The sequence below is a fragment of the Amblyomma mixtum genome, chromosome 5 (assembly GCF_055824585.1).
Source record: "Amblyomma mixtum isolate Tamu chromosome 5, ASM5582458v1, whole genome shotgun sequence".
Taxonomy (NCBI): Eukaryota; Metazoa; Arthropoda; class Arachnida; order Ixodida; family Ixodidae; genus Amblyomma; species Amblyomma mixtum.
The window spans coordinates 191,061,275-191,087,349 of NC_143016.1; the positions used below are offsets into that span (position 1 = coordinate 191,061,275).

Sequence of the window (26,075 nt, forward strand, 5' to 3'; positions counted from 1 at the left end):
TATTATGGGATCTCGTTTCTGCTGAAGGACGAACCCCAACATAAAAACGTAACAACTGTTTATTCGACCAGCGGTCGCAGCGGACGAGCACACCGACGCTGTGCTCGTCTCAGTAGCGGAAGGTAATAGCCGCCCTTCCCAGCCGGGCAGCCTGTTTTTGCAGCCACCGTCGGCGACGCATGCCTCGGGTGACGCAGCAGTGGCGCTGAGTTTTATCGGTGACGCAGTCCGGCGTGTACGCTGGGCCGGATGATAACAAGCCGGAGGCTGCGCGGAAATGTGTGCGCATAATGTGTCGCCACATCACCCCCCCCCCCCCCCCTCCCGCGGAGTGGAGAGCCCTCAGGGCTTGTAAAAATCTGTGCAGTGTACCCCACGTCCATAACGTGCAGTGACAGGAGCAGGCTGCGTTGTCGAGGCTCGGGGATGAACGCCTTTGGGTGCACTGGTATTTCCTGGTCCGGCGGAATCGATGTAGGCTGACTTCAGCCGGTCAATAGAGACGCGGACGTCGTTCCCGTTAACGTGCAGGGTGAAGGTTTTGTCGTCGGGACGGAGGAATGGATAGGGTCCGTTGTAAGGTGGCTGGAAGGGCCTGCGGACGCTGTCGTCGCGGAGAAAAGTGTGCGTGCACGTTGCCAGATCCTTGAAGACGAAAGGGGCAGTCTTAGTAGTGAGCTGCGGGTGACGGGCGGAGGGCAGCGATGGTGCGTCGGAGCCGGGCGACGGAATCGGTGGGATCTGACGCCGCGGCGGTGGATGGCGGTGCAGCCAGAAATTCGCCTGGGAGACGGAGCGGTTCCCGTAGACGAGTTCTGCGGGTGTATAGCCTGAATGTCCGACTTAAAGGTGGCGCGAAGACCAAGGGCGAGGGCCGGGATGGCTTTGAGCCCGGTTGAGTCCGGGTGGCACATGATGACTGCTTTGAACTGTCGGTGGAAACGCTCGATCATCGCGTTGGCGCAGGGGTGGTAGCTAATGGTCCTTTGTTGGAACTGTGTCTGTCTGCTGCCGCCCATAGGGAGATCGGTCGCTGTTGCCACGTGTCGGGCCCGTGCTGGGCCCGTCACCAGGCGGCGGAGCTCGAGACGAGGCCTCCTCGTCAGCTGGGATGCTTTCCCACGGAGAGGAGCTGGCGCAGCTTATCCACCTCGCTGCGAAGCATGGCGAGCTCGGTGCGCAGCTGAAGGTTCTCCTGTTCCAGGCAGAGCACCCGCAGCGCCGTCTGCTGCGCCTTGATGCGGCGCAGCTCGCGCGACCGCTTGGCCGACTCGTTGTTTTGCTTGCGGCGCTTCCAGTACGCCTCGTCCTTGCACTCGGTCAGGATGGGCTGCGGGGACTTCTTGGGCGGCGCGGCACCCGTGGCCAGGAGCAGAGACGACGAGGGCGTCGGGCTTTGAAATTGCGGTGGGGATGGCGAGGGTCGGGACGCCGCCAGGGGTATGTCCAGGGCTGCCACGGGACTGTCGTCCGAGATGACAGAATCGGCTGCGTGGCAGAGCGGCGTCCTTCCGTGGGGCATCTCTCGTCCCCGGATCAGGTGCGGCTGTTCGAGAATGGGCCCCATCACTATTTCGGGCCCGTTTTGGAGCAGGAGCGGCGGTGGGCTCGCGGACCTGAAGGGACGAGCGGTAGCCAGCAGTAGCGGCGGCGTCGTCACAGTCCTCGACGTAGCGTAGCACTCAGATGAGAATAGCGGAGGTAGCGGCGCTGCTCGCTAGCGTGGCCGTGTTACGCTGGGCCGGATGATAACAAGGTGGAGGCTGCGCGGAAAGATCGAGGAAGCCTATTCATCAACGTAATTTTTGTCCATTTTCTTATTAATGAATATTTTTTTTGCCGTGTTATGCCCACCCCTCAGTAATGTCCCAAAAGGGACCTTTGAGGAATAATAAATAAATAAATAAACAATGTGTCGCCACATCATCCTTTGTAGCAGGTTCCAAAATAAATTGCGCCTTTGAAGTCAATAAGGAGTGTTGGACAGATTCCGGTGCGCCACACAAGCGGCGTCTGTCTGTAGAATGCATATTTTCTTCCTGTAGAACCACGTTTTCCTCTGCAGTAGGAAATGCAGGGTCCACAGCCATGAGGGGTCAAACGCAGTGAGAGTTCATCAGTGTCCTTTGCAGCAGGTTAGAAAATAAAATTGTATCTGGGAGGTCAATAAGAAGTCTTGGATGAATTCGGGTGCACCACACAAGCAGCATCTTACTGTAGAACGCATATTTTATTTCTGTAGTGCCAAGTTTTACTGTGCAGTAGAAAATGGATGGTCCATAGCTGTAAGGTGTCACACGCAGTGAGAGTTCATCAGTGTCCTTTGTAGGAGGATACAAAATAAAATTACGTCTTTGAAGTCAATAAGGAGTGTTGGATAAATTCTGGTGCACCACACAGGCGACATCTTACTGTAGAGTGAATATTTGTTCCCTGTAGATCCACGTTTTACTCTGCAGTAGGAAACTCAGGGTCCATGGCCAAGAGTAGAGCACGACGCACATTGTAGAAATAGTGATAGGATAGTGCACTTGGTGAGGATCTCCTGTTTGTGGGATGATTAAAAACCAAAAAGAGACGAAATGGTGTTTTTAGGAAGAAGGAAAGTAATACTGAAGCTGTTGCAGAAGTAGCAGGCACCAAAGAGAAAAGCAGCGTGTAAAATGAGAAAAATTAGGTACCGAAGGAGATCTCAAAGGAATTTGATTTGTCTGGAACAACGGCGAAATGTGTGGTTGCATAACAATGGCAAAGAGAATGGAAGATAAAGGGGATGCCGAGAGAGGAACGTGCGGCAAGGAAACAAGCCATCTGTGTCTGCCTATTCCGAGTTGCACCACTTGCGCTATTAAGAGCACTCGTAACAGCGTGGCCACGTGGGCTGCGCTGCCTGCTTTTGAAGGAGCCGGTGAAACGAAGGCCTTGTCCTTCAGTACTTGCGATTATTACCTTTTTCCCATGGACGGCCAGGTTCAAAACACTGCGCCAGCTTCGAGGTGTTGCACTGCAGCATTCTAGGAGGCTACTCTCGCTGAAACTCTAAAAAAATTATTGCTTTCAAAAATTTACATTCTTCCTGTCCTATTCCCTGGCTTGATAATGTGTACGTCGTAACGAGCTCATCATTAGCTTCTCTTCTCTGCTTATTTGTCGTTTAGAATTTTGCTCGTTATGGGCGTTAAATTGCAGTTATATATTTTAAGAATATCTACCGCTAACTGCACGGCATATATATGATGCGCAACAATATCTTGTTAAAATGTAGCAACCGTGTTGTTTTTTGAAAAATAAGGCTAGTATCGGTGTTCTCGACCCAAATGGAGCTCAGTGTAATTTATTTGGCTGAAAATAAAACTTTATGCAATAATATCCCAATATTAGTGCGAAAACATCATTAGGCTCATCGGCAACGAAGCCCGGCGTCACTGACCGCAAAAGTGGTCCCAAAAGCTCCCGGATGACGTCACCAAAGAAAAATATTTGTTCCGATTCAGGTGCCCGGAATTGGACCCAGGTCGCGAGGCGAGCGCGCAGCTACAAAAGCGCGTTGCTTCTTAGAACCTGATATATGCGTTGCGTTCGGACTCTCTGCTGATGAGTTGGTGTGTCATTAGAAAAGAAGAGAAAATGAAAATAAATCGAAGGAAATAAAAACAATGCTTTCGATCACAGCACTTTAGTGTTAAGTGCGCTCTGCAAGTTTCTTACTCCCGCGATCACCAGAAACACACAATGGCTAAACGTAGAGTGGGCGCCCGGTACCTTAGAGTTGTTTTAAGCAGTGCGTATCAGGGGCCTGTGGCGCCCTCCTTGGGCTGCGGCCGTAAGACCGCGAGCGCGCCGGGCCATGCGCACCGACTGGCACGGCCGGGCAGTTCATTCGTTCCTTTTGTTTCGCGGCCTAACCTAGTGGTGATTGATGGGCTGCAGCTTATACTTCATTGTAAGTATGCCAGAAAGTTGCAAAAGTAGAGTGGGCGCCTGGGCATGTTTAACTTGAAAGCATGCGCGAAAAGAAGCACTGCCTGCATCTTACGCCCTCTGTTCTTCCAAAGCGGTCATCAGATTGCGTTTACATCGAGACGCTTCACCCGCAGCTTCACCTTCACGCAGCTTCACGCTTCACCTTCTTATTCACTCTGTTGACTTCCTATAGATATTGCTTGTTGTCTATTCATAGTCTATAGACTGTCTACAGACAAAAGTCTACTGAAAGTGCATGGCCATTAATCTATAGATTGTCAATAGACGGTCTATGGCACTTGTATAGCCTATAGACTGTTGTCTACGATTTGTCTATAGAAAGTTTATAGACTTTATAGACAGAAGTCTATAGGCACTCTAAAGGCTGTCTAAAACTTTTTTTGTAAGAGCAGTACCTCTCGGCAGGGCTTTTGCTTCGGCGTAGCGGGTCAAATATTCCGTCGCTACGATGATCCACGTGTTGCCCAATATTGACGTCGGGAAAAGGCCGAGTAGATCAATTCCAGTCTGTTGAAAGGGCTTGCTTGGTGACAAACCTTTGTGTGAAAAGGATAGAGAGGAGCTCATTCTAAACCATATTTTACTGTCTGTTCAAAACTCGAAAAACGAAGAAAAAAGTGCTACACTCAATTTTGTAATGAACACATTCCTTTTCATCCATTGTTACTCTTGGTTGATAATGCTATGGTGGACACATCTTATGTTTTTAGCTTTTTAAGAGAAGCTGGTTTTCTTCATAAACTACAAAATTATAACTGAGCTCCTCATTTGTCTTTGATACACCTCAGCCATTTTTTAATTCCTGAGAAGGCTGAGGTATCTGATTGACTGGGAGCCTCGAGATCCTTGCCCAGCCAATGATAGGCGCTGAGGCTACCTCAGCTTCGCTAAAGCTTTCGCCATAAGCCATTTATAAACGTTTTGTCCTTGATTACCACTTGGTTGTAAGAAATAACGTTTTAAGCTGTTTACACCACCGTTGTTTCACACTTTCTGGAATAAAATTCTGCTCAAAACAATCTTCTATACTTTGTGTTTGGGGCATGACTGCCTTAGATGCTTATGCGCCACTAAACACAACACAACTTGAGAAACTTTAGTTCTAATTGATCGAACATATTTTATTTCTACTACCTGTTACTTACCGAGTATAACTGATCATCGAATGCTCACTTTTTATTGATGCCTCCTCCAAGATGTAACAACAAATTGAAAGTTATCCCCGACTACAAGAAAGCCAACTCTGCGGCTATAACAGCGAATTATCTTTATTTATTGACGTCTCTCTCGCTGATTTTGACCATCAAGCAGGGAGCTGACTGGGATCTTTTTGCTGCCAACCAGCTAATCGACAGCTTCATCCCTAACCGCGCCATCAATACGCAAGCGCCATGGATACATAAAGTCTAACGACAAAAAGGGAGCCTACCGTGTGGCGAAGTTTTCGCGAACTTCTGCCAAGTGGGAAAGATATAAAACTGCATCTGATACGTGTGTGAGAGCACTTAAGCATGCCAAAAGTAATTTTTTATCAAATACACTGCCAACAATGCTACAAACTAACGTTAAGCAGCTTTGGCGCGCTGTTAATCCCGCGGTAGATGATTCAGTAACTTTACTAAATGACGCTGGTGATCCGTTTCCTGAGAACCTGTGCGCTGGTATGCTTAAGGACGCATTTACGTAATTATTTTTCCAGGACTACCGTTGCCATCATGTTGCCCTTCATACCGCCTTACAACGATGTTTTTATGTCTTTAATAAAAGTAGATGTTCTCGACAGTGCCAAACCTATCAACGCTCTCTACCTTCGTTCCTCACCTGGATTTGATTGTATTAGCTCGAAGTTCTTGAAAACCACGTGCACATTTATTTCTATAATTCGAACAAAAATTTTCAACAATCAATTAGCAAATTAAATCTCCCCGTTGAATGGAAATTGGGGACGGTGGTTGCTATCTACAAAACTGGTATTAAAACTTGGCCTTTCAATTACCGCCGTATTTCGCCTACAAGTACTAGCTGCGAAATGCTCGATCATTGTTAAATTTCTTCGTCATAACTAGGATTCCGCTACTCGTACTCCTGTGAGACGCAACTTATATCATTCACGCACGCATTACGCCGTGTTCTGGGTTGCGCATCCTAAGCTGACGGTATTTTTATTCTTTTCCAAAGCATTTGATAAGGGTTGTCACAAACTACTTCGCAAACTACACCATTCAATCATAGATCCGACTTTATTGAAATGGACTGAATGTTTTCCATCAAACTGCTCTCAATTTGTTAATGGTAGTTGGTATCTCTCTTTTACTGATGTGCGTTCGGGCGTACCACAGGGTCCGCTTCTGTTCCCTATTTATTATTAATGATCTTCTCTAGTAAAGTCTTATATCTACCCCTTCGCAGACGACTGCGTCATTGCTCATGAAATAGACAATATTAAAGGAATAAAATTGCGCAAAGGGATTGAAGAAGAAAACGCAAGAGACATGAGGACAGGACAGAGCTCTGTCTCTTGGGTTTTCTTCTTCAATCCCTTTGCGCAATTTTATTCCTTTAATTGCTGCTATGAACCAACTCGGCCAGACGAAAGTGCTTTTAGACAGTATTAACGACTCTTTAACTCTGCAATCTGACCCTAATGAGCGCCGCCTGTAGGGGCGCCGCTGAAATCCCTGTGGAGGCCGATCCTGAAAACAGCGGCGGGGTCCGCTGTCTGCGCTTCCCAGCGTTGGCACGCCTTGGCCGGCCACGCTGCCGGCTTGCCATGGACACAGTGTTAGTGTCCGAGATTTGCTCTTGGTGTTTTCAAATTAAGGATATGGCTGCAGAGGTGGATGGGCGCTGAACGAAAGTGGTCGCATCTTCGACGCCACTCCATGCAGTATGGCGAGCCCATTGCACGGGTGCGCTAAGGGCTTGTGGCAGGCGGAGCAACGGCGGCCGAATGCGAAGTGCTGTTTCTCAAACTGCAATGTGCTGTGCACCTCCAATATATCGAATGCGGGGCGCGGGCTGCGCATGCACGCATGCCGCTCTGCTGAAAGCGATCGGATGCTTTCATGTTTAGATTTTTTTCCCATCACGTTGTCCTCAAAGTCCACTCCGGGTTTCCAGGCGATGTCTGCGCTGTTTGCCGAGAATGGGTGCTGATGACATTTGATCCGCTGTGAATGCTGCACGAGTGCCGTCGCGCGAGCATAACCCGCTCGTCTCTCAGTAAAAGCGCGAACACTCGGCAGTTGGAGAACAGCGTGAAGAAGCCGTCTGTAAGTGTATTTCGTTTATAGGCAGAACCATTTCAGTGCGTCCGCATAACACAGAAACATTTCATCACAGTTACATATAACAGAAAATACATCGTTCTGTACTTAATTATTATGTCATGTACGCATGCATTTCCGCATTGCAGTTTTGTGAAATAGCTATCTATTTTTCTTAAAGGGATACTGAGGCGGTTTTCGAATCGGCTAATTTTTTAGGGTTTTGAAGTAGTGTCATTGCTGATCACGTCTGTGAAATTATTTTTTCGATTTTGGCTAAAACAGTGGCGCAATCACCAATTAAAAACGCGATGTTCAAATCTCCCGCGCCCCGCGCAAGCGTAGGAGAGGAGAACAGCGGAGAAGGAAACCTCGTCCATGTCGGCCAACGTGACGTCACGTTGAGGAGCCGGGGATACTTCGGCGCACCCGAGCGAGCTTTCAGCGCGCGTTGTTTCTCGTGTTGCGTGCGTTGTGACGTACAAAGCGTGTCAGCCGACCTTGAGAATCAGATTCAACACGAGGTACTACTCTGCGTTCGTGTCCATGAACAAATACGGCCGAGACTGTGTCGTCTTCCACTGTTTTTAGCAAGATCAAAAGCTCGCAGCGCAAGCGCTCGCTGCTGTGACGAAGAATTCAAGCTGACCAAAGCAAGCCTACTCTGCTCGAAGCATTTTCGTAAGAGGCTACATGCAGAGCTTGTCCCTAATGTGACCTCTAGAAATTTCTGTGGAAAAGGCGCGGCTGAACCATGACACAGTTCCTTCGATTTTCTTGCGCACGAGAGGCGTGTCACCATTCCAAAGAAGCGCCTTTTTTAAAAGTAGAAACATGCTCACTTAGCCCATGAAGAAACCTTATAGAGGCTCAAGCATGTGTCGCTATCCTCAGCTTAGGTGCGGCCAGACCACCTGAGACGTGCTCAGCAAGGCTCGGTTAGTGATTTTATACTCGGTTTGACGTGCCAAAGCAAGCAAGCAAGCAGAGCAAAGCACAATAAAGCAAAACAAGCAAGCATCGAAGCTCTTCATATGCGGCATCTCGTTGAATCGTAGCTAAGCAATTAAAATGAAAGCGTTCGACATTGATTTCGGATGCAAATTTATGAGAGAAATGAATGCCAAGCGAGTTTTTGCAAGAAAACACCGCAACCTTACTCGGTTTCTTCATAAAGTTGTGGCAGCGGGCGAGTTGCAGCTAGCTTGGCTTTTAAACACACATATAGTTGGCAACTACTTCACTGAACCTAAACTGCAAATCTAGGAAGGGCGAACGTTTCCGAGGCAGCGATTAATATTTTCTGGCGTCTGCTGAACGCGCCATGAGTGAAGCAGCAGCCTTGTGCGCGTATTTGGCTTGTTTTCCAGCGCACTATGATTGCGTCACTATCTTGTGGTCACATGCCTCGCAGTGCTTGGCCACTGCGCTTCGCTGATTTTGACGCCAACTTTGTGCTCCTTCATCGTTTCCTTGAAATACTTTCTTGCCCCAACCTGCAACGCCGGGTACTGAGAACAGGATTTTTTGTACACAGTGCTTTGGGCCTTTTCTTTAGGATTACGCTCTTCCGGGCGAGCCAGGAGGCGTCCGGTGGTGGTAATTGACTTGAGTATTGTTCACACCACTTCCTTTCCGAGAATACGAGCCGAGGTTGTGCTGGCACCTTTTACGCATGGTCTGCATCGCGTCTTTGACGCTGGCGTATGCTTGTGCTAGGCGTAGAATTTTTTGCTTGCGTCTTTTTTGGTTTCAGGCGATACGTGGAATGAGCAAACTGTAGTATCCTTTTCTTCGGAGGTCAGTAAAAAAAAAAAAATAGTCGCCGTATTCGCTTTTACAACGACACGGAAAGCTGCGATCTGCACTCAACGCAGCGCCGGATCCGCATCGGCAGCTTCTCCAGTCCTCAAAGTGACGTCACGACCTCTCTTGACCAATCACGGGCGGCGGCGCGCCGCGCGGCGTGCCCCGCGGCACAGGCCGCATATCTCGGCTAAAAAAGGCAATTCGCGCTTGTTTTTGCCTTATTTGGATGGGATATTCCAGTATGCAGCATGAAAAACTATAGGATGCCGCTGCCAGCCCGATTTTCAAAAAAAGTGCATCAGTCTCCCTTTAAAGGGTCTGAAAAGGAAGTTGGAGGTTGGCTGTAAAAGGCTTGCATTATGTTAAGTACAGGCCACCGAGCGTTCATGCCGTGTAGAAGACCTCAAAAGCGAGCCGATAATTTTCAATACCATTTTAAGAACACACGCTTCCGCGCCTCGCGGCGAACAGCGGCGCCGACATTTCGCCCGAATCCGCGCGCATTGCGTCATGTAGCGCTCTTTACGTCAGCAGCGGAATGCCGTCATCGGTTCGCCGCGCCAGTGCCGTCGACGCCAAACCAGTTTAGCAGCCGTTGGCTCCGCCCCCTGGGGAATTCCCACGCGCGTCGTCGGAGGTGCCAAGTGCGTGGAACCGGCGGACCGACATTTCAGCGTGGAAAAAGTGACGAGAGAGGGTAATGCGCGAAGACGCGGAAATTCAGATTTTGACTACAAATAACTACAAACCTTTGCTCGAGGATATTTGTGACGCTGCATCCTTTAGCATCGTAGGCATATCCCATCTTTGTTCAGATCCCCTTTCACACCCCTTTAAGTATCTGTACCGCTGCCACAAACCGCTCTTTAATGCGCTATTTCCGTCGCATGCAAGAAACAATGTCTGGATTAAAAAGAAAAAAAATAGCCCAGCTTCACTGACTGAACGTCGCGAACGCTGATGTTAACAGCGAAGCGACCTGGCGTCTGGCTTCTCTCGCTCGGGATCTCCGCCCTGCGCTTGCGCATGGCTTCAATATCTCTCGCTCTTCTGGGTTCGCCCGACGACGCCGTGCCTGTTCGCGCGCCAACTGTCGCTGGCGCTCCCGACGGATGGCTGCTTCTGACGGAGAGCGCGTGTCTTTACCCATTTTCTTAGACCTCATCCTCACCAAAACATACCCAAGGGTACGTGGGACCATACGGGTATGAATTTAGGCAGTGATCACTACATCCTGTCGACCACTATTTTGACAACAAACCTCCATAAAGAGATTCGGGACGTTAGAACAGTCAATTGGGACGCTTTCCGATATGTCCGCATGCAAAGGCACATCACCGGGATAGACAGCCTGAAGGAATGGACACAAACCCTAGCTAACGACATATTCATCGCTACAACAAAGACTTCGCGGACGACGGAAGAACCCAATCCAGGAGCTAAAATGCTACACATGCTCGAGGCGTACGGCAGTCGACACAAGCGTTGGCTCAAAGCCAAACCCAACCATAGGCTGAAATTACGCCTGGCCCGGCTCAGCGAGGAGATGGAAGAGTACGCGCGAAAACTGAGCAGAGAGCATTGGCATCGTGTGACAGATTGAACGGGCAGTTAGGCAACAAAAACTCCTGGCATCTACTGAAACATCTCCTTGACCCAGGGGCGACCAGATCGGCAACACAGAAGAACCTACAGATGGTTATACATGATTTCCAGGGTGACGGTGACGAGCTACTAAGGGCATTAACAAAAACATATATCAGCACCACTGGGGACCCCCTCTAAGAGATGCATATCTAGGGACAACAAACGACTCTCTGGATAGAGATATCACGGAAGCAGAGGTCAGGGCGGTTCTGAATAGCATCAAGAGTACCGCCGCAGCCGGTGACGACGGCATCACCAACAGGGCCCTACGAAACTTAGATGACCATTCGATTATAGCCATCACAAAACTGTCCAATGAGGTATGGGAGAAAGGTGAAATACCCCCCATGTGGAAATATGCGAAATTAATTTTCATTCCCAAACCAGGCAAAAAATTGGACATTAGCAACCTTAGACCCATCTCGCTCACGTCGTGCCTAGGTAAAGCCATGGAGCACGTGATTCTAAACAGACTGAGCACCTACGTGGAGGAGATTGACATCTTTCCACACACACTCATAGGCTTCAGATCAGGCCTATCTACCCAAGACATCATGTGGCGGATCAAAAAGATATTCTCACACCAGGCCCAGTACAAGCAACGCGTACCATACTGGGGTTAGATGTCAGAAAAGCCTGCAACAGTGTAGCGTACGCAGCCATTTTGATGGGTTTAGACCCAAATAAACGTCGGAGCGCGTACGTGCGACTATGTAAAAAGCTTTCTATGCGACAGGACAGCCACTCTGCATGTGGGCAGCTTAAAAAGCGATAAAATTGCACTTGGAACGAGAGGCACTCCGCAAGCGTCGGTTTTCTCAACTTTCCTGTTTAATGTGGCCATGAAAGACCTACCCGCCAAATTAAACGACATATACGTCATCAAGCACTCGGTCTGTGCGGATGACATCACCATCTGAACGCATCAGGGCTCGGACGGCCTCATACAAGGTGCTCTGCAGGAGGCAGTCGACACAGTACAAGAATACGTCCAAGCTAAAGGTCTAACATGTTCGCCGAGCAACTCCGAGCTACTCATCATTCGGAACAAACACAGGGAGACAAGAGTAGACGGATCGGCCGACACCATAAACCTCACTCTCAACGGCAACAGCACCGCAGGTCAAGACTTGTCGGCGCAAAGATACGTTTGATTCTGGTTTAGGGTTCGGTTCCGGTGCGACACCCTGTTAGATGTGGCCTTCAAGAGAGCGTTGTGCTCTCTACAATTTGGCAGTTTGACGCTGCCGCATCCGAGAAGAAGAGAGCGGGCAGAGCACCTTGCGAAACGGCCCTCTCCTCACATTCACAGAGGCTGCTTGGAAAAGTCTTCCTGTGTGATTAACCGCCTGATGAAGTTTGTTCAGTGTGCGGCAGGTGTCGCTACATGATTCCCCGTGGCTACGTCGGCACAGTACGTCGGCGAGACGAGGAGGTGCGGGCATGCAACGTCGCTAGGATTTGTTCGAACCTTCTCTTGCATTAGAAACAATGCAACGACAACGAGGGAGGGACTTTAGCGGATCATCGGCCGCGGAAGCAGAAAGTGTGCTGGGAAGCCTCATGCATCAGTTTTATTCTTGTACAAAGAACCCCTTCGCCGCTCTTTCTTTTATTAGTATTTTTAATTCTCTCGAGAATGCTGCAACGCTTTTGGTGGCTGACACATGCACGAAGGAGGCACGCGTCTTTTTTCCATTTCGCGCCATTTGCTAGTGCGCTCCTCTTCTATCACCTTTTCTCTTTGTGCGCGCTGTTTCAATACCAGCTGGCCCAACATAACGCTTGTGACCTTTTCTGCTGTTCGGCGCGTCTCGTGAGCGGTTTTGTCCGTGTTTCTCGTTGCGCGCTTTGCTTTCGTCGGGAGAAGAACAAAAACACGATCGTCCGTGACGCCGGCAGTGCCGACACTTGCAACGAATAAAATAACGGCGGCCGGGCGATATTTGTCGACAGCTGCCGCGTTTCTCGGTCAGGCAACAGCTGCAGGGGCTTGGCGCTCGGCTGTCCGGCATTGGCCTGTCGTCAGACGTGAGTAATCCTTGAACTCGCGCTTGCGGGGCCACGTCCTCAGATAGGTTTACGACCGAAAGCTGACGCCGTGGTTAAGGCGTTCGGCTGCCGAGGCATCCGGACACGACCCGCCGCGGTGGCTCAGTGTTTAACGCGCTTGGCTAGTGAGCCGGAGTACCCGGGTTCGAACGCGGCCGCAGAGGCCGCGTTTCGACGGAGGCGAAATGCAAAGACGTCCAAGTGCTGTGTGATGTCAGTGCACGTTACAGATCACTTCCTCCTTTATCTCTTCCCTTGCGGCGCGGTTCGAGTGTACGCCGAGATTCAGTGAGACAGTTACTGCGTCATTTCCTTTCTTGAGAAACCGATGCTCTCGCTGACACTCGTTGTGCGAAGTCAGGGCACGTGGAAGAATCACACGCCTCCCTCGGCGGTATCTCTCCTTCACCCCACGGCGAATGTTTGGGGTGCCCAGCTGATGGGAGACGCCTTACGTTTCTCCATTTAATACGGTCATTAAGCCGGAGTACCCGCGGGTTCAAACGCTGCGGCCGCGTTTCGATAGAGGCAGTAAACCCTTTATTTTAGTAAGGAAGAATTAGGCCACAGGAGATGGAATATAGATAGATACAGAGCTTCAGTGGTCGGTCTTCTAATCAGTGCAGGATCCCGTTGGCCTCCGGAACCTTCTTGGCCCTCGTCACCACCGAGAGCTGGTGATGAGTGGGGCCTTCCACTGTTTTAGACTAGGGCTATTCACATCATCATCATAGTCAACGTCATCATCATCAGCCTGACTACGCCCACCGCAGGGCAAATGCCTCTCCCATGTCTCTCCAATGCACCCCGTCTTGTGCCATCTGCGGCCAACGTATCCCCCGAACTTCTTAATCTCATCCGCCCACCCTATAACATGATGCAGCACCCTGCTACGCTTGCCTTCTCACCCTTGTAGACCAGCGGTTATCTTGCCTTCGGATTGCATGCCCTGCCAAAGCCCGTTTATTCATCTTGATTCCGACTAGGATATCATTAACCAGTGTTTGATCCCTGACCCACTCTGCCCTCTTCCTGTCTCTTAACGTAACACCTATAATTTTCGTTTCCATTACTCGAGGCTCTGTCCTTAATTCCAGGGACACAAAAATAAACGAAGTATGGGGAACAAAGTTCCGAACTTTGTTGCATGTGAAATAGTTTCATCTACGCGTACCTTAAACACCTTTCCGGCTATCATCTAGCGATTAATGTTTGGAACCACGTTCCATTTAGCCTGAGGCCGTATGCAATAGGGATCCATCTTCCATGGTTTATTTGGTCCTCCGGCATTTGTCACTTTTGTTCGCTGAGGTTGTCGCAGCTTTAAAGACTTCGTGGAAACCGACCTCACTATTGGCTAATTGGCGCCCTGGCCTTACCATAACGTAGCCAGTGGTGACGTCCTTTTGCCAAAGAGACAGCCGTTCGGTCTCTTCTCACGGACTCTTGACAGCCGCGGCAAGGCCGCCAAACAACAGCAAGCAATTCCAGAAGACCAGGTATATCCGAAATGGAAGATGGGTTATGAATCATTTTAGAATGAAACCCCAAGGGCGGAACTCACAGAAAAGTGTTTATTTTATTTATCAATTCTTTTATTAATTATATTCGCAATGTCTATAACATAAAGGACCGAGGACTGAGTCAACGGCGGCTCAAGGCGAGCTGCGTCATTAGTGTTTACAAATTGAACACGTGATGTTAGGAAGGCGCGGATCCAATCCAGTTTGAAAGAAGCAGCCACTTTGGCTAACGCTTTAGGAAAATCGAGGAATACACATTCAGGTAGAAAAAGTCGAAATTGACATGCAGTTCATTAGTGAAGGATATCAGCTGAAATTCACACGAGAAATTTTTACGAAATCCATGCTGCGTAAGCGTAAGAATTCGTTGTTTGCTCAAGATTAATTAGATTCGCGTACATTACATATTTCATAGTTTGGTCTGGTAATGATGTGAGGCAAATAGGCCTTTAGCTATATGGATCGTGTGTTGGTCTAGTTCTGTGAATGGGGACTAATATGCTAGTTTTCCCACTCCAGGCTATACGCGAGAGCTAGAAGATTGCGAAATACGAGATCTGTTAGAAAAGTATCCGACCTTATTTTTTTTTTTTTGCGAACACCTGATCGATATGAAACAAGCGCGCTTGCAGCAGCAGACCTTGAACCGTCGTGCGCATGCACGAATTTTTTCCCGCCTGCCGATAGCGTCAGTCGCTGGGAGGCAGCGTTTGAGTGAGGTAGTGCGCAGTGCTCTCGTCGGTTTTTTAGTGCAAGCAAAATGGCGGTGCGACAGGAGCAGCGCTAATACATCAAATTTTGCCAGAAACGGGGCGTCAGCCAAGTAGAAACCATTCGAAATATTTAGACGGTTTTCGGTGATGATGCTTAGAGCAGCACACAAATTAAGCAATAGTACAACTGGTTTAAAGATGGCCGCACATCGGTGGAGAGCGAGCCACGCTCCGGTCGGCCATCAACATACCGAAATGGCCAGGTCATTGCCGAAGTGAACGCTCTGGTGATGCGGGACCGTCGTGTGACTATCCGAGAAATTGCGGAAGAGGTGGACATGAGCAATTTCTCCGCACATTCCATTATCACCGAAGATTTGGCCATGAAGAGAGTTGCGGCGAAATTCGCGCCGAAGCTGCTCACGGTGGAGCAAAAGCAGCTTCGTGTGGAAGTCTCACAGGACACGCTGGATTCCACAAACAGTGACCCTGACTTCATCAACACCATAATCACTGGTGACGAGTCTTGGGTGTACGGATACGACCCGGAAAACAAATTCCAGTCGTCACAGTAGAAGCATTCCACGTCCCCAAGACTAAAGAAGGCCTGCCAAATGCTCAGCAACGTCAAAGTGATGCTGACTGCTTTCTTGGACTCTCGCTGTGTGGCACACCACGAGTACGCATGCCCCAGGGTCAAACAATGACCAGAGAGTACAACAGGGATGTCCTCCGTCGCCTACGTGATGCTGTGCGGCGCAAGAGACCGGAGTTGTGGTCAACAGGAAATTGGCGCATCCATCACGGCAATGCTCCTGAACATTCTTCGCACTTGATTAAGACTTTTTTTGGCGAAAAACCAGACCCCTGTAGTTCAACAGGCTTCTTACTCTCTTGATATGGCCCCCTGCGACTTCTGGTTGTTTCCCAAAATCAAGAGGTCAATTTCAGACAAGAGAGTACATTATGGCTGCAACGACAGCTGAGCTAAACTCCATTCCGAAAGGGGCCTTTTCGGAATACTTCCAACAGTGGCAGCACATCTGGGAGAAGTGTGTGGAGTCCCAAACCGACTACTTTGAAGGTGATTAGGTTTCCAGCGCTCCAGTTATGCCATTTTTTTTCTTCGGCCAAAGGTCGGATACTTTTCTAACAGACCTCGTATGCTTTGTGTTATGGTCGAACAGTATTCCTCAGGATTTTTAAAGATTTTATACTATTGATTTCGTACGATTCTTTAGGTTTTGATTTCTTTATTACAGCTTTAATGCCCTTTGCATCGAATCCTCATTTCGGTACAATTTCGCAAAAATCATTTCCTGTACTTGAATAACACCATCTGCCGGGCTATTTGGTTGTGATCCATATGTGTCAGCAGCGCGAACTCACAACACAGGCAGGAGGAGCGCTCTGTACTACCTCCTCCTCCTTCCTGTGTTGTGTGCTCGCGCTGCTGATACATATTTCCTGTACCTTGAGTTTGGCGCATGGTCACCTTAGTTGCTTGTGGGCCATAAAACCCAACATGGTTGCATCGAACCCGATCTGATTAATGAAAGTCATTGACTGATTAAATGTTTATTGGCGCGCCCTTGTGGCTGGGTTATCAGTCCAGGTTCTCCGGAGGCTTTCGCCGTCCTTCTGTTGATGACATGGAGCGCAGCCTGGTTGCTCAGGCGTGCGCTGACCAGCTTCACCTCCCGCAGCTGCAAGGCTGCATTACACGTCTTTAGATGGTGGAGTTTTTGGGGATATATTCGTTAGGATTGGGCCGTCGCTGCACCATGGATATTTGTCCTCCTCAGGCGTTGGGTGTAGGTGGTGAAGGTTGGGGTAGGTCCTTGTCCGAAGACGCCTTAGGGGAAGGATTGTTCAGAGGAGATGGAGGGATGAGCGAGAGGGTAGAGGCGTCTGTGTATTAAGGCCCTGGGTTTAGAGCCGGGTGACGAAGTGGGAGGATAGGAGCTATTGGTGATTTTCACTAACGGTAGGGGGCGCCGCTGTCGAGCCAAAATGGCAGCCCTAAAGAGGAGTTCGTCTGCGGTCGGCCTGGGCGCATTAAAGAGTTCCCTTCATTGCGCTCACCTTCAGTGAGAAAACGTGACCCACCACGTTTCTCAGACAAGGTGAGCACCTAGCTTCGGCTCGTCTAACGAGGGCCTCGAATCTGGCAGCCTTGATGCCATAGGCAGCGTAAGAGGGTTTTCGCCCTCACCGTTCGACCGCGTTCCTACGTTGCACTCGCGGTAGCATAGGACGTACTACGTGCGCTGCTAAGGACGAGCGTGGCGCTGGTGAACACTCTCAAGGTTCGCTTACACTACACATAAATACCCCGGACAGCCGTCGCCGTAGCTGATTTGGTAGAGCACCGTAATTCGGAGGTCATGGGTTCGGATCCCACCGGCGGCATGTCGTTTTTTATTTTGCTTTGTTAGCAGTTATGTTTGGGTGATTGAATATTTGCACTGTCAATCTGCAAATAATTAACACTACAAATTGGAAGAAAAACGTCCCCTATGCTCTCGCTTTCAGTGGCTGCGGGCTTCCGTCATGTGTATCATAACGAACACCTCTGTCCCCTTCACGTGTGTGCTTAATGCTCGGACATGTTATATTGCAACATCAATGGCTGAGTATTTTTAACCAATATGCAAGTATCCCTCTTTTGGGGCAAGGCCTTGGAGGTAGGCGAAATGTAGTTGTGCTGACAGTAAAACCTATTAGTTCAGTCCACTCATCTCCACTAGGTGGCTGGATGCTGCATTCCCGCTTTCCGAGACGAGCGAGAGTGAAGCCACCGGAAGTTGGGCGGCTTGTCCCTGAAGTCGGGTGTCTGCTGTGTATTTCAATGCAAACAGTCGCGTCATTCGCCCTTTCGTTCTCAGTTTTCTGCGTTGATCTTGTGTAATTTCTGCTGTTGTATGAAAGGAACAAGCAAGCTGAACGCGAAAAATGTGAGCATTGTGTGCAGAACCCTGTAATTTCAGAGAAACCGAAAAAAACAGGCATGCAGGTCTCACCCTGCCGCAGCAAAGGAGTACGCGCATTAAACACTATGTTCTCGTCTGGTTCTCGTCTTCCGATCGTGAAGGAGAAGTAGTGGGATGACGATGAGGCTAGGCCATCTTAAAATCGAATTTTCCAGCAGCAATGAAAAAGCACAGCGCGAGAGGAACGACTGACAAGAAAGACGAAGGCTGCAGTGCGCGTGAGAAGCGCTGTTAGAAGTCAACTGCACCAAGCACCACGAATTATAAAGCCCATTCAGGCTTAACTTGCTAAAACATAATGACTGGCTAGTTGGTTCTGCATACTGGAAAATTGCAGCGCAGCAGTAACAAGGATGAGACGAGAAGGACGCAAACACAAGCGCTGACTAACAACTGTGTTTTATTGCTCTGAGCCAGCCTATATAAGAAATATAGGTACAAAACAACAAAACAGAAACCAACACATCACCTCACGCATTCGTGGCATGATTATCGGAATTGTCTTCCGTTCCTTCAATCTTTCGTCCTATCATTGGCGTTCAGAAATGACATTTCGTTTTCACTAAGGCGCACAGAGGAATTGCTGACACACTTATCTGCGTACTTTGATATCGCCAGAGCTTCTGCTATCAACCTCGTGGTGGTGTCCCGACACTTGCGAAGAATAACTGTTCTTTCAAGGGCAGGGGTGCAGCCCTCGCACTGGCTGCAGTGTAAGGCGAGTTCCCCTTAGTTTGGGTCCCTTAGGTTCCTTTTGTGCTCTTGCAGCCTTGTGTTCAGGCATCTCCCTGTTTGGCCTATGTAGATGTTGCCGCACGACAGGGGAATTGAATATACCACACCTTTTTCGCAATCGACAAGACGCGGACGGTGCCTCGTCACGCAGTCGGGCTCACGTTCGTTGTCAGAATTTACTCCTTTGCACAACTGATGCAGTTTCTTCGGGGCCGAGAAGAAAGTATCCACCCCCGCTCTGTTTCCTATCCTTTTCAGTTTGTGTGATACCGCATGTAGGTATGGTATCACAGCTGCCTTTGTTCGACGCTCATTTGTGGTGGGCCCATTTCGCGATTGTTTCAGTATGCCCTCTGCAACAGATATTAGGAGATGCGCTGGATATCCCGCTTGCTCAAGACGACGCACTTGGCTTTGAATAGCGATATATGCCTTGCTGTCCGGGAGCGCAAGATACGGGACCGATGCGCTGAGTTTGGAATAGACGAAGTGTTTAGGTTTGTAGATGATTTTCTCGTGATCATGAACGACTAAAACGGTTGTGCGAATACGCGAGTGCCCGAAGTGTTAACAATGTTTTTAGAGTGTCTTCGACCGTTGGCGGTGACTCATGAGCGCCCAGCCAACGGCCACATTAGGTTCTTAGATTTAGGACTGTACTTTGGCTCTGAACACGTTTGCTGGGCCTGTGAGCCGAAGGGTAACAAACCAGTCCTCCCGTATGCCTCAGCGCACTCAAAGCTTGTGAAGAGGGCCATTGTGAAGACGTGCTTTGTGAGCGCTCTTGAGAAGACATATGGGCATCGTAAAGAAGAAGCCTTTCAAAGCCAAGTGCGTCGTCTTGAGCAAGCGGGATATCCAGCGCATCTCCTAATATCTGTTGCAGAGGGCATACTGAAACAATCGCGAAATGGGCCCACCACAAATGAGCGTCGAACAAAGGCAGCTGTGATACCATACCTGCATGCGGTATCACACAAACTGAAAAGGATAGGAAACAGAGCGGGGGTGGATACTTTCTTCTCGGCCCCGAAGAAACTGCATCAGTTGTGCAAAGGAGTAAATTCTGACAACGAACGTGAGCCCGACTGCGTGACGAGGCACCGTCCGCGTCTTGTCGATTGCGAAAAAGGTGTCGGCAATGATTGAGTGGTCTAATAAGAGGTAATGTTTGAAACTGCAAATTACCTCATAATATTTCTCAACCCGCCCATCATGACTAATGGGTAGGCTACCGAGGAAACTGTGAAGCGGCTAGTAAAAATGCCACGGGACACCAGGAGAGCCAGTGGGTGTTGCTGTTCGTCTTAGCTGCCTGGAAAGATAGAAAAGATTTGAACATTAAATGTGCTGTTGGTGATCTTTGCAGTTCTCTTCAAGCTTCACTGTGAACACCGGAGCTACAAGACTGATGTTACATAATTGTGCTTAACCACCTGGCAGGTACTGGTAAAAATGAGACTTAACTGCACCAGTTGGAGCTTTTCTGGTGGTTGGTTCAGCTGACAGCATTTTAGCAATATCTGCGTAGTAGGCCAATGAGGCCTACAGTTATTATATATATACAAAAAAATCGAGAAATTTGCTTAGCTGTTACCCTATCTGGCTGCCAGAAGTACCCGAGTACTCTATGAAGTCACCTTAACTCAGGCAAAAGAAAACAAAGTTTGGTTTAATCGGGTTTACACAGGCTATGAGGGACGCCGTAGTGAAGGGCTCCGGAAACTTCGACCACCTAAGGTTCTTTAAAGTGCACTGACAGCGCACAGTACACGGGCCTCTAGGATTTCGACTCCATCGAAATCGGACGCCGCGGCCGGGATCGAACCCGCGTCTTTCGAGTCAGCAGCCGAGCGCCGTAACCACTCAGCCACCGCTCAGTGGTTAAAATTGGTCAAGTATAATTTGGATCACGTGCATTCGGTTCACCAGAAAATGCTTACGCTTAAGCAGAAGTTGCCTGACTGAGAACTTGGCCTGTCAATCAATGAGTGTTAGTTAAACAGGCGATAAGTAAAGATCACAGCGCTCCGCGTGCTCTAGTCATGCGTGCTGACGGCTCTATGGCAAGGTCACTAGAACAGCTGTGTGGCAGTTTGTAAACAAAAATCTTGAACGAGAACAGTCAGCGCGAAAATGAGAAAGACGAAATTTGCACGCAGTGCGGTGCATGCACGCGTACGCGAACGAAGGCGAAAAAGAGCACTTATTAGCGCAGATTACGAAGGAAAAAAAAAACGAAGAACAGACTGGCGCTGCATTTTGAGTGCAACATAGGCCGCTCCTGTCACGAGGCCTTCGTTGTTTAGTTGTTATTGTGTACATGATTGTAACATGTGGGATGCTCAGGAGGTAAACAATAAGCGACGACTTCGAAAAGAGTTTGCGCGTTGCTGAACCAACACAGCACTGCCGCACATGTGGGGTTAAGGCCGCACCATGAAAAGGGCTCCAGATGAGCAATGCGATCAGAATAAAGGTCGCACTTATTGCTATTTCTTGTTCAGGTTATCCATTTTCTGCTGAACCTGTTGTGCCGAGTAGGGGCCTCCGGCCGGCGCTAGCCCGGCGTTTAACTCTGCTGCTATAGCAGCATGTACACGCAAATGATAGAAAAACATGATAGAAGGCAAACAACAATCTTTATCAAGAAAGACATGCCAAGGATTAGCCAACCTTGAAAGAAGGTCAAATGCAACTGTCCGACCCATCACAAACTGAACAGTGACGAAAAGAGGACCGCAGATTGTACAAAGTCAGTGTCGCAGATGATTTCAAAGAGAGGAGCAGCATATTCATTAGAAGGCCGCATGTGAGAAAAATATGACTGCTACACAGTCGAAGAAAAGCATAAATTTTGACGCTGAAGAGAACCGGAGGATAAAAATTAACAAAAAATCCAGCAATGCCAGAGCCGGCAGCTTGTGTTAAACAGCATCTCCTTTGAAGCTGTCAATGCAGGAGCAGACTGTGTATTCACCCTAAGTTCATTTATGTGACCCACAATGAAAGAAAACCCTCATTAACCCCGGCTAAACCAGTTCCAGTTCATTCAGCCGTCCAGTAGTAGACAGGCACAAAACACGAATGGCACAACTTTTCCTGCTTATCACTAGGATCACTTCTATGTTTGGAGGCGCCATAATGGAGCACGCACCCCTGTGCGAGCTGTTCTGGTATGTGTATGGGGGGGAGGGGGGGAAGGCTGCATATGGCATTGTGATATGACTTCGGCATAACGCAGACACCCAAGTGGAAGCACAGCTAACACAAAGCGGTGCTGCATGTGGTGGTGGAACTGTACTGTTCGCTCGCCTGGTCACACTATGGCAATCCTTCAAAGAGCAAAAGGAGCAGAAAGTGGCAGGCTCACATCCATTAGGAACAGCAGCTGCTCGTAGCAGACTTATGCAGGACGTTTCAGTTGCCTGCAAGGTGCTTCGCCAGGGCATTCCTCACAGCTATTCCTGACGGCTCTATTCGGCTACTCGTGTAGTGGCCGAGGACGCCTTTCGTTTTCGCTTTGCACCACACTCAGCCAGCCTGCATCACGCTGATCACCGAGTCGCTCGCAGATATTGTGTAGGACACAAGCAGCACGGATCACATTAATTGTTCACGTTGTGAATATTGCAATCAAGGCCCTTCAACAACATTCTGAAGGGTACCTTCGCTCGTCCAAACGCATTTTCTACAACACGTATTTGATAGATGGTAGTTGAAGGTCTGTGCGGGCGACCCAGCAGCGCCAGGAAAGGGGTTAGGTTTCATTACATGCCGCTGCAGAGCGAACGCTTGGTCAGGGAGGAGCACTAGACCAACTTGTACCCCTTCAAGTTCCTTTGCTTCTGACTGAAAGAGGTCACTGGATAGAATACATGGAAGACGTGAGGTCTGAAACACTGCAGAGTCATTATTTCTGCAGGACTCCCACTGTTGGCATACAAGAACTTGTAACTGTGGTCAACCACATGTAGCGAGGAGGATGGGGCTGTACCACCATTTATAGTTATAATAATCTGCCGCCTCCTCCTTTGGAGGGCACACCTAAATATGGCAGTCATCCAGTGCGCCAGCACCTTGAGGGAAGCGAAAAATTCCTGCGAACTTGCGCGTATGTTCCTGCAATTCATGAAACTTCGGGAAGCCTACAAATCGTAGTTCCAAGTTCTGCATAGTTACTGCACAGAACTCTCTCGATACCAGATTGACGGAGGCAGGGCTCACGCCAAAGAGGTTAGCGACAGTACGCTCTTCAGCTGACGTTGCGAGGCGGTAAAGGCCAATCGCCACGCGTTTTTCCAAAGTAATTGCCTTTCGCATGTTGGTATTAGAGCACTGCACGGGCCTCAATCTGAGGCCCAAGCCCGGCCCGGGCCCGAGACCTGAAGCCCGAGCCCGGCCCAGGCCCGCGGCTTCAAGCCCGGGCCCGGCCCAGGCCGCTAAATTATCGCTCTAGCAAGCCCGGCCCGGCCCGTGAATCCCGGAGTGAAGCCCAGCCCGGGCCCGGCCCGGCCCGTTTCACAGTAACACTTAAAGTATACTGCTCACTCTGAGCAAGTAGACTGCTACTAGACCGATAAGAAACTGGCCGACAAAGGCTCTGAAACCACAGTTTGGCTTGCAGAAAGTTGGTTCTTTTTAACCCAGAAGGAAGTGATTAAGAGTAGTGCTCGCCAGGCCCGTCTTTTGGGCAGTGATCTCGTGTAGGTGCGCAATGATAAACTCCGAAGTTCTGAGAGCCAAACTAAAAGGGCTGCATACGCGCGTAATAGACTACTTTGCATTTCCCCATGATTTTAATCAGTTATATTTTGCCGACCGCGAAGTATAAACATTAAAGCTGCCTAGCAAGCAGTGGGATGACATTCTTGTAGTGAACGCGATTTCACAGGTTGAACTCATAACCGAACTGGTCGCCTTTCAGCAGAAACGAAGAGCTAAAAGGCTTAAGTATTTCACGATGTTTGAAGACAATAAGCGCCCTAAACATTTCTGTATAGGTATGTTTTGGGATTACGAACGATCAATGGCCAATTAAGACCGGTTGAATTTTTACTCTTACTGGTGGAGTAGAAGATAACACGCGAACCACGTGATAACTTACAGGGAAAAACACTTGTCATGAAAACCAGGCTGAAGAAGCGAGGAGGGGCAGATGTGGTTATGAGATGAGATTTACAAACTCTCGCGAGCTTTTATGGCTATTTCATTTACGAGACGTTCCGCTCAGCTGATCAAAAAGAAAACCAAACGCGCTTTAGTTTGGGAATTTTCGCACATGAGCAAAATATAGCTATAGAATAAAAGCTACGTTTTGGGGGCTTAAGGGCCCAAGGGGAGTCAGGCTGTGAGAGATACTGAAGCAGAGGGCTCCAGATCCTTTCGACGAGCTGGGTTTATTCAACGAGCAATGATACTACAAAGTACATGGATGTCATGCTTGCCGCCTGAACAGAAATGCGGCCGCCGAGGCTAGGAGCAAACCCTGGTTCCCCGGCTCAGTAATCAAGCACCTTGACCACTAAGCCACCGCGGCGTGGAAATAAGGAAATAAATAAGTCAATGAATAAAGCTTAGTTTTTTTCTCAGCGCGTACTTTAAGACATAGCTCATCCGTGTCACTGCTTCAATGCCGCAGTTGTGCTCTTCACTCTGCAATAGTGAATGAACAATCGGACACCAGACGTTTCTGTACGTACCCAAGCCTGGCTCGGGTCCACAGCTTTAAGTCCTATCCCGGCCCGGGCCCGCAACTTCAGGCCCGGGCCCGGGCCAGGGCCGGCAAAACAGATCATGTCCCGGCCCGGCCCGGTCCGCGGGCCGGGCCGGGCCGGGCCCGGGCTTTCGGGCTGGCCCGAGCCCGTGCAGTGCACTAGTTGGTATCTTGTCGCTGCATGCTCTCGCAAACGCCCACAATGTATTGAACCGTGGAACGGCTGGTCCTGAAAGTTTCGCAGAAGCTGCTGTCCGGAAGATGTGGCAACGTCGTTTCGTACCACGAGTTTGGGCGCGGGTACATCCATAAAGCTCGCTGTCGTGCGCATGGAACCATCGCCGCCAACAAAAGGCGTTTAGATCGGCTTCGATGACTCCTGCTTTTCGCTTCCAGCAGGTCGATGTCGGCGCTCAGAGCAAGTTGCTGCAAGCGGAGGCGTTGAAGTGCTGCCTGATGCACCGCGAAAGCAGGCCGGAATTCAACGTCGACGTCGACCCCAATGTCCGCCACAGGTCTGCTCAAATCCATCACAGCCGCAGCGTCAAAAAAGGATGACACACTCACAGGAAACGATCTCGCACACCCAGAAAGTAAGCAGGCAATGAGGCACCGCATTTGACTTCTCTAATGACCGTTGCGATTGCAGTCAAAAACGGCACAAAGCTCACATAGCGGCTCCTAGGAAAGTTGTGGCTACAGGTGGCTATTGTGTCGGCTATAAAGTCAACTATAATCATTGTTTGTAGACTACCTTTCAGGTTTTCGTTAATGTCCGCAAATGCGCAAGCAGTGCTCTGCCCTGCAGGTGGTAGTGCGAGCAACAACCTCCCTTTCTTTCATTTACCATTTTTAAAGTAACCTTGTTCAATAATGCACTACTGTAGGTGCTATAAAAAATTCACAAGGGAGGTAATCACAACTTCGAAAAACGTAGCGCGAAACACAAGACACAGGTAAGGTGAAGACAGGACACGAGACAGGACACGAGGACACGAGGTAATCACAAGGTGGTTTCTGCCACTCTAACCGGCATGCCCAAACTAACTATTGTTTGCGCTAACCATCGTTAAGTCCTCTAACCGCTGTTAACCTTAACTATAGTTAGGCTATCCGTGTAAAGAGGATATTAGACGATGTCAGATGTGACTTGTCAGTGCAGCGACGAGACAGTCTATTATGGAGCACTCTCGAGGCAAGTACAATGCGTAAGCACGAAGGTGGGGGCACGAAGGGGGGGGGGGGATTATGTGTGACAGTGTTTGCAGTGCAGGAAGATGGGTTGCAGTCACATGACTGCCACGCAGAATTCACCAAGGTGGTGCTGACGCCCGCGCGCACATTGCCTCTCGTGCGCCGCTTCCAACTGTAGTCCCGGCTATTGCTGGTCGGGCGTTCTTAAGGCGAGAGCGTTACATGGCCCATTATTAACGATTCATTTATATGCAAAATACGCAAGAAAAAAAGAAAACATACATCAAAAGAAAACACTGCCGCTAGAAACAAACATGGCGCATTACATCAGTACAGTGTGTAATGGTGGCAGTATACCACCTTTATATGAACAGTTCGTTAATACGTTTATGGTGTAGTTGTTCAATGTTAATTTGTGATGCTTCCCAGTACTGAATTATTAT

General features: G+C 49.2%; 2 protein-coding genes across 18 annotated transcripts in view; one reads left to right on the top strand and one right to left on the bottom strand.

Annotated features, from left to right (window-relative positions):
- LOC149345259 (glycoprotein-N-acetylgalactosamine 3-beta-galactosyltransferase 1-like) overlaps positions 1-26,075 on the top strand; it is a 229,092-nt gene that overhangs the window by 113,266 nt on the left and 89,751 nt on the right. For 2 of the 17 annotated variants that reach the window (XM_089546538.1, XM_089546541.1), the window contains exons 1-2: positions 12,565-12,737; positions 24,838-25,031. The exons of 9 other annotated variants lie outside the window; for them this stretch is intronic. The gene's annotated coding sequence lies outside the window, so the exon portion shown is untranslated. Of the gene's footprint in view, positions 1-12,563; positions 12,738-24,834; positions 25,032-26,075 lie in introns of those variants that run through there. 6 more of the 17 variants (XM_089546547.1, XM_089546546.1, XM_089546535.1 and 3 more) reach the window with 4 other exon arrangements.
- LOC149345260 (transcription factor ces-2-like) lies at positions 1,103-1,567 on the bottom strand. Its single transcript, XM_089546530.1, has one exon. The coding sequence runs from the start codon at positions 1,565-1,567 to the stop codon at positions 1,103-1,105; it is 465 nt and encodes a 154-aa protein (XP_089402656.1).

What these genes read in the sequence shown, in the direction of transcription:
- LOC149345260 (XM_089546530.1), bottom strand. Translation starts at nt 1,567, where the DNA reads ATGGGGCCCATTCTCGAACAGCCGCACCTGATCCGGGGACGAGAGATG.